At 41.5% G+C, this 13,439-nt stretch overlaps 1 protein-coding gene across 2 annotated transcripts in view; it reads right to left on the minus strand.

The window, feature by feature from the left end:
- Window positions 1-664: 664 nt before the first annotated feature.
- Window positions 665-13,439, minus strand: part of Bmpr1b (bone morphogenetic protein receptor type 1B) — a 37,420-nt gene continuing 24,645 nt past the window's right edge. For both annotated transcript variants that reach the window (XM_038311338.1, XM_038311337.1), the window contains exons 8-10: window positions 5,888-6,063; window positions 3,740-3,870; window positions 665-790 (exon numbers count right to left, since the gene is read on the minus strand). In XM_038311338.1, the coding sequence (XP_038167266.1) occupies window positions 665-790; window positions 3,740-3,870; window positions 5,888-6,063 (433 nt within the window). The remainder of the gene's footprint in view (window positions 791-3,739; window positions 3,871-5,887; window positions 6,064-13,439) is intronic.

The following is a 13,439-nucleotide window of genomic DNA, read 5'->3' on the forward strand; positions in this document are numbered from 1 at the left end:
AGATCTGCCCAATACAACCAGAAACAGGCGTGGTTCTGAAGAACACCATATAATCATACTTCTATTAGTGACAGAAAACCTTCATTTGTTCCACGCTGGCTGAAGCTGCAAGAAATCCACCTGCAGGATTCCAAGCAGGTGGGACTTGTATGCATGTACATTCACAATGCCCTGGCAGCCCACAGCAGGGCTGTCCCAGTCTGAAGTGGTTGGGGTGATGAAGCAGGGAATTTGAATTATAATTTATACCCTCAGACTGATTGGGTTTGTAGAGTGCAAGAGTATTTTGCCAAGGGAAAACATTTTGACTTCTAGGAAATTTTCTGGAAAGAAATCTTGTTATTATTTAAACTAGAGTTTTATAAACCTTAAATCATCTACAATATTTATTTTATTATGGTAAAATTAAAGTATCTTTTCTTTAAAAATGGCAATCACAAAATACAGGGCTTTCTTAGAAAGCAATATGAATCATGTCTTGAACGAGTTACCCGAATGGTTTCCCCTCCTCAGAAAGCCATCTGTGTCTCTGGGGCCTTCTATGTCTCTCCAACTTGTTCTCTGAGAAGGGAGGTCTGAACCCACTGGGCAGTAGAACAATGTTCAAGGCTTGGACTACGGATGATTCTGGAAAATTTCCTGCTCGGTCCACAAGTATCCAACGTCAGAGCTTAATGTCCTGGGACTCTGACATTTTGGCAAGTGTCTTCTTAACTCGCAAAGCGGTCAGCCTGGAGGCAGGGTTGTGGGCCCAGCACTCTGTCATAAGCTTTCCCATCTGCCTGAGACACTGAAGGAGAAAGGAACATTGGCGTGATGTCAGAAGAATGAACTCTCGATAACACACTCAATATTTGGCTTTTAGTTGGTGTTCATGAAGTCCGAATATATTTTTCAGGCACTAGGAAAATACAAGCACAAAATTTCCCTCAAACTTCTTTTATGTGTGTGTGTGTGTGTGTGTGTGTGTGTGTGTGTGTGAAAGGATCATGACTCACACAGATTCTCATCTCTCTCTGTGACAAGAAGCTTTACGGATATAGAAAGATGACTCCAAAGACAGTATTAAGCAGATATGATACCCAGTAAATCTGATATGGAAGGATGACGCTAAAGACAGTATTAAGCAAATGTGATACCCAGTAAGTCTGAATTCTACACCATAGTCCCAGATTGTTTACAACACATAATATGTTTCAATATTTTATCTAATTCTGTACTGCTCAAATAAACACAGCTATTCCTACATCACCGCAGTCTGCTCTAACGGTGGCACAATGCTGTAGCATTTAGCAAGATTAATGACTGGTGCATAGCTTTGCTAAAACTTTCTCCTGGATTTGCCTGTGGTCCATCAATTGTCCTTACCGCAAAGCACAACTCCCCTTCATTAGAAATCAGCAGTGAAGAGCTTTCAAATGATACCAGTACCCACAGTCTCCTTCAGAAGACAATAATTCCAGCATCCCATGATGCTCTCTGCACATGCTATTAGAAAGCATATACTAAGTAGCAATGCAATGAACCAATTATTTTAAGTGAATTTACATGGTAACTTTATGATCCGTGCTCTACGCACCTCTCAGTACAAGTTTGATAAGAGTCTTGAATTTTCCATCATGCCAGACACTCTGTTGTGGGTGAGCAAAGGCAGAAAGGTGGGCAGAGAGACACTGGAGCAGAAAACAAGGGCAGAGCCCAGGTCTTGTCCACTCACTTAATCCAAGCCTAGCAGAGTCTTCCACGTCTTCCACTCACATTTAAACTCAGGCAGTAAGCAGATTAGCTCAAATAACCTCTCAGGATTCAATTTACTACACAGACACAGACACACAGACACACACACACACACACACACAAACACACACACACACACACACACACACACTATTGAATAATCAATTTAGGGGCTCTTCCCTGAGAAAGACTATTTTTCCAGCTCTCATCATGGTCAGTGCTAAAATCATATACATCCAAGTACTTTATATACCGTAAGCAGGTTGTATTTATATGGTTAGGAATACATATATACATTCACATGTGTTTGTGTGTGCAAAACCATAATTAAAGAAATGGAGGCTATGAATTTGAAAGAGAGCAATGGGGAACATGGGGAGAGTTAGAGGACAAAAGAGAAGGTGAAAACAATGAATTATACTTCAATTTCAAAAAACATTGTCTTGTTTTGTACCCATTACCCATCTGTTCTATGGTGGCATGGGCGGGAGTGGGGAGAGTTCCTTCTTTCCACCTCTCCACCCCCAGGCCCCACCTATTAACACCTGAGACAGAGGGAAGAACTGACCCTGAGCTCACAAAAGTGGGAGAGCAGTCCCTGCCCCCAACCATCTGCAACTCTTGGGAAAGTGGGCCCTGCACCTCCCTGGGTTAACAGACTAGAGCTATCCCTGAGTGAGCCAGCCTGGAAGTTGTAAGTGTGGGAAAGCTTCCCCATGACTCAGCTGTCATATGGCAGTGTGCGTGGGGGAGAGGCCCCCATTACCTCTCACCGCTTACCACCTGCAACAGATGAGAGAGCTGACCCACCCCCTTACCAGCTGCAACACTTAGGAAATCAGGCCCTGCTCCTCGCCTAGACAACAGAGCCAGCACAGCTGGCCAGGTAGTTGGAGGTAAGGGTGACCCAGCCCTGAGGCTTCAAGCAAAGGAGAACTGTCCCCATTATTCATCTGACATGTGGCAGCATGGGCAGAGGACAATGCTCCCCCCGCCCCTCACTCATCAATGCCTGAGACAGGTAGAGGAATGTGCCATGGTTATAAAAGCAGAGATATCCCTGACCCTCACCCCCTGTAGCACCTTGGAGAGTGGCCCCTGGGCCTCATAGGGGCAACCACAATAGAACTGGTCCTGATGCTGTAGGATTCTGCAAGGGGTGAATTAGCCTGGACAGTGCTGGAGCACTCACGCTGGTGGTGAGGATAGGAAAGATCTAGCAGGCAGACCAACTCTACAGCAATCTAGGTCCAGTTATCACTTAACCACCCCAGCATCCACCCCATCTATGATCTGATGGAGCACATAAAGGAACCTGACCCGCAGACCCAAAGCTGCAGGATCTCCACAACACAGGACAACAACAGGATATCCAAGAAGAGGTCCAGTGAGTTCCCAGCATCGATAATGCAATAGAAACCAGAGGCCTCTCAAACCAGACCAAGGACTCGTTGCAATAAACACTTGCAACTAAAGATACACAGACAAAGAGGTCTACTGTGTGACTCACTGTGTCACAAAACACACTGTAGCTTACATTTTCAATCCACCTTTTCCTTTTTCCTTTCTTCTCTTAAATTTTGTTTTATTTGGATTGGGGGTTTCAGAGGCAGAGGGAGGAAGCAAAGGGATATGAAAAGGAATGTGATAAAGATATATGATATAAAAGACACATAGAGCCAGGCGGTGGTGGCACACGCCTTTAATCCCAGCACTCGGGAGGCAGAGGCAGGCGGATCTCTGAGTTCGAGGCCAGCCTGGTCTACAAGAGCTAGTTCCAGGACAGGCTCTAGAAACTACAGGGAAACCCTGTCTCGAAAAACCAAAAAAAAAAAAAAAAAAAAAAAAAAAAAAAAAAAAAAAAAAAAAAAAAAAAAAAAACCAAACAAACAAAAAAAAAAACACCATAGAATAAATAAAAATGGAAAGAGAAAAAAAGAATTTTCGCAAAACAGAAATGCATTTAGACATCAGCCACACCTTCCCCCAAGCCTGGCCTTACCTCATCACTATTCCACCGATTGGGGAAAGAAGGCCGTAACTTCTTAATGCACACAATTTCTCTCATGTCCTCATAAGAAGGGTCACTGGGCACCAAGTCATGGTAGGGAAGTTGGTATTCTTCTACTATACCTAAAGACATGGTTTTTTGTTAATATCATTTCCTATTAACTGGTAAAAATATGCCTAACACAACAGTCCTCAATTACAAAAATAAGCTATCATATAAACAACAGGCTCAGGTTAACAATGAAGTAAATCTTTAAAAGCACCCAAATGATAATTTAATTTGCAAAAAATAATAGGAAACCCAAAGATACATATAGGTCCTCAAGCCTGCCCCCAAGCCAATGGTTAACTTCCAAGAGCTGAGGTGAAGCAAATAGCTACAATTAGCATGAACAAGTTATATTTTAAGTTTATATTAAGTCTCAATGTAAACTTAGAAGAGGCATCTTGAATCAAAGCCATATCACATGTAGCTGCTTCTATTACTGGCATATAAGAACATCATAAGTTTGGAAGAGTATCCTAGTTAAATAAATGTCAGATTCATTTATTTGTGTTTAATCATAAGCAGTTTTACACACTCAATATTGAAAATTTTATATCCAAAAATACCATCCATGATTCATCTCAGGTTTAAAACTTATTGATTTTCATTTTCTTTTTCAATTTTCTCTCTTATTTCTCTCACCCTGTCTCATGTCTAATTTTACTTTTTAAAAATTTTTGCCCTGTCCTTTAAGAAGGTGGGTTATTTTAACATGTTCTTTTTCAATTTTATCTTCATGGTAATTCTAAATAACCCCCTGTCCTCTAATGATGGAGAGGGTTTCTGAACAACCTCCCAGATTCATTCCTAAGCCATTTTTGGTAGAAATGCTACCACTGTTTACCTGAACAGAATGAAACCATCAAGGTCTACGATTATCTGCCACAGCATTAAATTCATTAGGATGACAGCATATACCTACCATTCCTAGGGAACCTGAGGCAGAGAGTTTACAGATCTGAGCTCAAAGGTAGAGAGGACTAAGGAGAAAGTGCCAGCTCAGCCTTGACTCCACAGAGAGTGCCATGCCCACCTAGACTACACAGTGAGATTCTGCCTCAGAAAACAAATAACAATAATAAATTTCACTGGGGATTTATTCAGGCAAAATTTGAGATATATGTTATATTCTTTTTTTGTAAATTCAAACTCATACACAACATAAGGAATCCAAAGATTCAAAACTTTTTCCAAGCAATTCAAACTTGCCTGTTTGTCACTTGTAGACACCTGCTGTGAGTACATGGTATTATTATATTACCTCTATGTTTCTTATTCTTCTCTTTGATTCATCATAATCTTAGCACACAGGGTAATGAAATACTGGACCCAACTCAGAGGAGACATCACTTCATCTGAGCACTTTCTAACTCTAGAGACACTGACCTAAAAACATCTTGTAGGTGAAGACTGTATCTACTTAACTCATTACATAGATGGATTGATGGATGATAAGGTAGGTATAAAAACTACACAGACAAAACCAGGGACTGAAGAGATGGATCAATGATTAAGAGAACTTACATTGGTTCCCAGAACTCATGTAAAGAAACTGGTATTTTTAGTAATTCTTACACTTGCAGGGAAATTATCATGAACAATAACAATATCTTCCTTTACTTTTCTTCTGACAAAAATTAATACTCAGGAATGGGTGTCTCACTCCCCAATGTCTCTGAGCTATCTCAGCACAGGAAGTACAGAGAATGCACCATTGGGGTTGGGAATGAGGTCCAGCACGTAGGCAAAGAGAAGCTGAGCAGGGTAGGAGAGGGTGTTGACTTGCTGAAGAAAGTCTAAGAGAGAAGTGAAATGGCAGGAAGAGAAGCAGAGGGTGATGCTGACAAGCCAGGTGAAGCTGGCAGTGAGTCTAGAACAGCATATTCACTGGTCAGGGAAGAGTAGGAGACAGCCACTTGAAGTTAGTTCTAATAGATATTCCCTGGAAGGTTTGTGATGCATCAACAGGAATGAAGGAGAAAGGGAAAGAAAATCTGAGACCATGCACTACACCAACGTTAATCCTTTCCGATCAGAAAGGTTTTGTAAACTTCTCCCAGGGGTAGTAGCTTTTCAAAGATGTTTCTTTCTTACCTCCAGAAACACATCTCCTCGCAATCTCCCAGAGGATGAGTCCAAAACTGTACATGTCGGCCATGATGTAAGACTGAAAATGATTTCTGTTCAAGCTTTCATCCAGCACTTCTGGAGGCATGTAGCGCTTGGTGCCCACCCGTGTGTTGGGTGGGATGTCAACCTCATTCGTGTCACTGAGAGAAAGCAAAGCAACGCATTGTCAGCACTGGAGAGGCTGCTGTGGCTCTCTGGAAGAGCACATCAGTGGCAACGCAGAGAGAAAAACTTTCAATGAACAAAACACTTCCTCAAAAAATATTTCTTGGTAAAAATTAAACATTCACAGATTAAACATGCAGATAACATGCATAACTAAATAACTAAATGAGAATGAAGCCCTAACATACAAGATTATATTGCTATAAAATTAAATTGTTAACTATTACTAAATATCTAACAAAAGTTGTGCACAGTAGTTTACACATGTAATCTAAACCCCTGGGATGCAAAGCAAAAGAGTCAGGTGTTCAAGGCTGGCCTCAACTGTATCGTGAATTTGAAGTCAATCTGACTTACATAAAACCTGTCTCAAAAAAATAAAATAAATACTGGCAAATAAATACCTAAAATGTGCCTTTCTTTTCTGCCCATTTTAATCAATTTGCTCTTATACCATTTATCAACTTGGCTTAAACATCTTGGTAATAATGTTTGAGGGAGGAAAATAGACTAGGCATAGGCTTAAAGAGAAGCCAGAGCAATATCAGATGGGAAAGAATCACCCAACACACTGTGTGAAATGGGTAGCTCTCAAAGAATTAATAAAGTTTCTCTTCTGCTACACCTGCTGGTAATGACTATGTGTGTACAAAGGGGTTATTTCATTAACATGCTGACTCTGGGTGTTATAGTATGTTATTGTTAACCATCAGAAGAATGTGATGGTGGTCCCAATTGTGATATTTTAAGGTTTTAGAGAGAAAGAAAAGAAATACATGGAAAAGGATAGCTAAAGGTTGTAATTGCATTTAAGAATATTTACTGAGACAAGAAAAAAAGAATCATCTTAGGCTAGAATATCAGAGAAGCTGGAGAGATTCTGGCCCCAGAGAATGAAGATTTTTGGCAGCTCCACTCTTATAGCTCCTTTATGTCTATTTGGATCTAGGAGGACAGGCATTGGTTGGGGAATGTGTGGTAAAGATACATCTCTGCTGGGGAACTGGAAAGGTAACTACTATCATACAAAACCAGTAAGAGCTGTCTTTAGACTCTTCCCCTTCATCTCCAACTCTTCCCCCATTAACGACATCAACAGAAAATGATCGAAGTTCTCAAGATCCATCACCTACAAAGACTACAAAGACAGCAGTTCCTCCCATGTGCTCACGATGGCCATTCCTTCTCCCCTTCCTTTGCCACCTGTCCCTTCCAATAGTATTTGAAGAGCATCAACTGTTGCCATACAAGAGTTCCACACTAACCCAGAATGGAATATAATTGATGTGAGATTCCCCTCTATATGCTGTGATAACCATTAATGAATAAAGGAACTGCTTTGGGCCTATAGCAGAGCTATAGGGGAACAGAGCTAGGTGGGGAAAACTAAAAAGAATGCTGGAAGAAAGGAGGCTGAGTCAGAAAGAAGCCATGTAGCCCCACTGGAGCCAGATGGAACTTTAGCCAGAAAGCTACAGCCACATGGCTATACACAGATTAATAGAAATGGGATAAATTAATATGTAATAGTCAGCCAATAAGAAGCTAGAGCTAATAGGCCAAGCAGTGATTTTATTAATATGGTTTCTGTGTGATTATTTCAGTTTTCGGTGGGCAGGATAAACAAGAGTCCTCCTTCCTAAATGTAACAAAGTTTTATTTATTAGGGGGTAAACTCACAGAGTACTGATTCACAGTCCTTTGCATGCACTGGGAACTGGAACTGAATCCAGCAGCAAAGGGGCCCGCACATGCTTTATATCTGCATTGATAGTACGTAAGACCACGCCAAAAGTGGGCCAATATCTTAAAGGTTATTCGCTGAAGGAGTTCCCACAGCATCTCCCCCTTTTGTCTAAATAGGAGAGTTCTAAGCATAATATAAAACTATACACAATAAGAACAAATATCAAGTATAAAAATTAGAATTACAACCAGCATGAACAACAAGAAAGAAACATATGCTAAATGTTTGCAGAAAATGTCTTCTCTAGAAGTATTTGAATAAGTTTCTAGCACTATAAAGACATTAAGTTTCTATAAGCCTTGAATATCTTCCTTAGTCATTCTGTGTGGCCCTGAAATTGAATGTTCCAATTCATCTTCACTCACTATACAGCTTGCACACAGTAGGAAAAAAACATGAAGAATGAAAAGACCTGCTAACAGTAATCTTTGCTATGGATAATTTAAAGATAAATGTAACATTGTTATAGAGAAAAACACACAAAAATTTGGAAGCAATATCCAGAAAGATAGATGGAATTTTATTGGGCAAATTGATTTTGTTAAAGACTACTATTAACCTACTGGTAAATGCATTTATCACGACAGTTAAACAGCAAACATGTGACTTATAGGCAACTCCTTCCAAATACTATCATATTTCATATTCTCTAAGTTAGAGTTCTGCCTCTTCCATTGGGCATGTTTCTAACGTTAGAAAGTACAAAGGATCAGGGATTTCGCTGTGAGATTGTATCTCGTGATAACTTCAGAGGCTATATATCAAATATGAGCTGAACAAGGATAATACCAATGAACATGCTAAACTGGGTGGGGGAATCCCATGGAGCCATGAACCATACCCAAAGAAGTGCAGGCAACTGAGTAAAGCTGGGAGCAGAAAAGGTGGTGCTTCCCAGGGTAGAGTACTGCGATTGGTTGTCCAGTTCAAATTGTCCATTGTGAAAACACACAGTAACATGATATGGACTCAATAGGTTATATTTAGGAATACTTATGCTTATACAAATATATGCATGTAATATCAGTGGGGAAAGAGGACCAATATTTTAGAGAAGAGTGGGTAGAATATATAGAAAGAATTGGAGAGAGGAAAGAGATGAAGGAAGTGTTATAATTACATTATAATCTCAAAAAGAAACAAGAGAAAGTATTTAAGGAATACCTCTTTGACTTTTAATAGGATTATACCTATTCTGGAGTAATAGCAGAGGAAAAAAATGAGCTTCTATTAATCCTTAAGACAAGAAACAGAAATTAAATTGGATACTGGAATACCAATAATAAAGGAAGAAAAAAGAAAGTAGATTCATAAGCTGACATGTATATGTGAAGAGGGTACAGAAGGGTAATGGGAAAAGGTCAGAGAAAAGGAAGAGAAAAGACAGGTCAGGGGCCAGCAGCTTATCCTAACCTCCTTTCTCATGGAGACTGCGGAGCTGTAAGAAACAAAGTCAGAAGAAAAAAAAAAAAAAACAGGTGCAGGGGTGGGGAGAATAACTCGAGCCCACAGAGTAACTGCAGGTGCTACAGTGGCTACACACGTGAGTTGTCAAATCATAAGACTGTACACAGGAAATATAAACAAGATACTGGTTGCTTCTCGGAGACATAAAAAGGAAAAAAACACAGAAGGGAACAAGATTATAGTCAACATTTGATTTCTGTTGAAAAGCCTAGAGAAGATGAAGCAAGCTGTTATCATTTGTTAATATTCAACTGTAACACAATTACCCTTCAAAATGCCTTATGTGGGTTTATATCATAAATATAAATATACTACAAGCATATTTAATAAAACCAAGCAGGATCAGTGACTGGAAATGGTATATATCAAGGACTAAGGTACATATGGCATAAGACCCTGAAATTCAAAAGTGATTAATTGGATGAAATTAGCTAAGAAAATGGATTTCTGCTAAGAAACAGAAATACTCTGTCATAAATGTGGGTTCTGTATTAAATATCAAGGAAATAGAAGCTCTTTATCTTTCCCATGGAGAAAGGTGGGAGGTTCTCTTTTCCTTTCCTGTGGAGAACAGTGGGGTTAATCGCAGAGGCAGTGATGGAGGCAGAGGCTTTAGAGAATTACAGGAACAGACTGTCTCAGTTATAATTTCATAATTAATATTCTCACTAGACCCAGCCAAGCTTTTGTTCTTCTTAATGTGTATACCAAGGGTTATAAACTTAAGCAGAGTTAGAAAATAAATGTAATTTGAACATTAATAATGTCGATGCGAAAGCCATGGCTCTCATCTTAAAGGGAACAAGGGGAAATTTATTTTTGACTGATAATAACCCAGAAACAAAAAACTAGGTTACTCCAAATTTCATGTTCCAATGTGGAAGTGGTTTCACAAAGTGTTACAGTTTTGCAGAATTAAGAGAGGCATAAATCAAGGCACATTTAAAATGTATTAGATACATTGGCAGGTCAAAGAGGGAGTTATAGTGAGATGGGAGAAGCTTTTCTTTCAGTGTGTGAGAAATGCACAGAGGGTATGTCACAGAACTCCTGGGAATCCTGACAGAATGTTCCAGATATTGAACGCAGAGAATACTTTTTTCTGGTTTTGATTTTTTGAGACAGGGCTTCTCTGTGTAGCCTTGGCTGTTTTGGACCTCCCTCTGTAGACCAGGCTAGCCTCGAACTCGTAGAGATCAGCCTGCCTCTGCCTCTCAAGTGCTGAGATTGAAATGGACTTGTGTGAGCCAGGCTGAGGGCCTGAGAGCAGAACTGATTCTGCCCCTTGCCACCTACTAGCCATGGGAGAAGGGGTCCTGACCCTCATCAGCTGCAGCACTCTGGAGAGTGGACCCTGCACCTTGCCTGGGCAACACAGTCGGGCTAGCCCTGAAACTGTGGGTATGATGGAGCCAGTCCCAGCCAGGGTGAGAACAGGAGAACTGGCCCCACCCCTTGCTGCCTGCTGCATTGGGTTGAGCTAGTTGAGGCAATGATGAGGGTGAGGATGAGGGAGAACTGGCAGCTGACCAACTGAGCAACCACCCCGACCTAGAACCAGAGCTATGAGTTGGTTCACCCCATCTATGAACTGCCAGAGCATATGAAGGGGCTGGTCCTGTAGATCCAAAACTGCAGGATCTCCATGACACAGAATAAGAGGATATCCAAGAGGAGTCCCAGTGAGAATAGCAAATGACACTTGCAATCATATTGTAGCAGAACCCAGAGGCATCCAACCAGACCAGTGAACACTTGCAAGTAAAGTATGGACTTTATGCATGAACTAAGGGTTTCCTGTATGACTGACTCACTGGGCCACACTGCAGCTCCCATGATGAGATTTCCTTTAAATTTTATTTTATTTTCTGGGCTGGGGAGGTTAAGGGACAGAGGGTAGATGCGAAGGGATGGGGAGGTGAATGGGATCGGGATGCATGATGCAAAATCCCCAGAGAATCAACAAAAAGTTTGAAAATAAAAAGAATGCAAAGGATAAAGACTCGTTTTCCTTTATTTAAACAGAAAAGAAGATATATGCAAAGTGGCCACATTGAGAAGAACAAAGGGATCCAGAAAATCCCCCAAGCCCATCTTAGGTTCTTAAAGTGAGCTCTATGGTAAATAGAAGGCCAAGGATGTGAGCATCTAAGACTGTTCAAGGTGTAGCATGACCCAACACTGGCCCACCTTCACCTGCGCTTCATTCTGTCAAATTGGTAGAATCTGAGAGTTCTTCCTGGAGGCCAAATTCCTCTCTGCTGGTGGCCCTTTCCTTCCCCCAGCGTGAGATTCCTGAGTAAATTCTCATTTCTTTAGGGTCCATTGTTTCAGAATTCTTACAGTCAGGTTTAGAGACAAAAATTTCTCTTCAGAAGAGCTTCATTTCTGCCAGGCCCTTTACCTTTCTGCTTTAACACTCTCTCTCTCTCTCTCTCTCTCTCTCTCTCTCTCTCTCTCTCTCTCTCTCTCTCTCTGTGTGTGTGTGTGTGTGTGTGTGTGTAAAACTGTGGCCAGTGGCCAGCACTGAATGACACTGGCTAGCAGTATTATGACAACAAAAGCAATCAGAGATTCACAGGGATAACAAAGGGCTTCCTGAGTGCATGAGATCAAGTGACTCTCCTAGACCAGGATGATGAAGAGTAAATGTGAATTCTCCTGGCTACTGCTCCTAGGAGGGAGGGAAGCAAGGGAGGGAAGAACTTGGTAGACACAGAGAAAGACGAGTAATGATGAGATATGAGATATGGCAATACAGTGAGGTGCCAGGCGGGACTATGCCAGGAGGATCAGGGGAACCAAAAACACAGCTGGGAAATGTGTGCTACCACTGGCTTCAACTAGAGTGCTGGCACTTGGGAAAAAATAAGGACTGAAACCTTAACTGGCTTCACTCTCTCAGAGCAGGTGGAGCACTCTCTTCTCCAGACTGACTCAATCCCAGCTACACCACCTGCAGGGCGTTCTTGAACACCTACAGGCCCAGTGATCAGTTCCTGTCTCATGTACTCAGTACACTGCTTACGGTCAGGTAAAAAGTTTGAAAGTGGAGAATAAAGGAGTTTTAAGTAATATCTCTGATAGCCTTAATATACATTCAATATCTCTTGTATTAATTAACCTTCTCAATCACAAGTCTGTACCAGGAATTCTGGCAAGAACAGTTAGTACTGGAAAATTCTGCTATGTAACTCACCACAGTCCACAGACCCCAGGGAGACAAATTCTGGGCATGTGTTTCCGGAAGGGCATGAGCAGAACCCACTGTGGCAATGAAAGACAAGCAGAGATGGAGATGTCAACCAGCAGGGGCTCCACTTCCTGGCCTTACACACCTGGGGGTGGGTTCCAGCAGAAAACCACCTAGCCTAACACAAGAAAAGGGAGAGAGAAGTCCTAGGGAGAGGAAGAGCTAACGGACAGAGAAAGACAGTAAATAAACACTGAACATCTTGAATAATCCTCAAAGCTTCTAAAAAAACTAAGTGTAGCGCTTTGAAAGAACACGTGAAAGACGCGTGAAAGAGGCGCTGGTTAGCATAACACAGCTGATGCTTGAAACCACAGACAACACACATGAGGGAATCTCTGGTCACATCGGATCTATTGGAGGAGTGATACGCAAGGCTTACACACAATTTTGCACACAGCGTTTACGTCTCCTGTATCGCTTTCCCAGTGGCTGTGGAAGTAATTTATTCCACTGACCCCAGCACATCCCTAAACTCCCTGAGCGTGGAACGTTTTCTGCAGTACCTTTCACCGGAGTTCAGTGCTTGTGGTGGTGAATAATGACTGCAAAGTGACAGAATCTAGAATTGCCCAGGAGATAAACCTCTGGGCATATCTGTGAGGAATTTTCTAGACTGGGTTGATTAAGGTGAGATGACCCGTACATATATGTGGGCTGCACAATTCTATGGGCTGGAGTCCCAGAGTGAGTAAAAAGGAGGCAGCATTCCTCTCTCCCTGCTTCCTGACAGTGAGTGGCAGGTGACCAGCTCCTCACCTCCTTACTGGCTGGTTTCCCTGTGATGTAGACATACCTCCAAAGAGGTAGCCCAAATGAGCTTTAAACTCCATCAAAGGTGAGGACACTTGCAAAGACATTTACCGGAAGTGTTGACACCACCA

The sequence above is a fragment of the Arvicola amphibius genome, chromosome 14, assembly GCF_903992535.2.
Source record: "Arvicola amphibius chromosome 14, mArvAmp1.2, whole genome shotgun sequence".
Lineage (NCBI taxonomy): Eukaryota > Metazoa > Chordata > Mammalia > Rodentia > Cricetidae > Arvicola > Arvicola amphibius.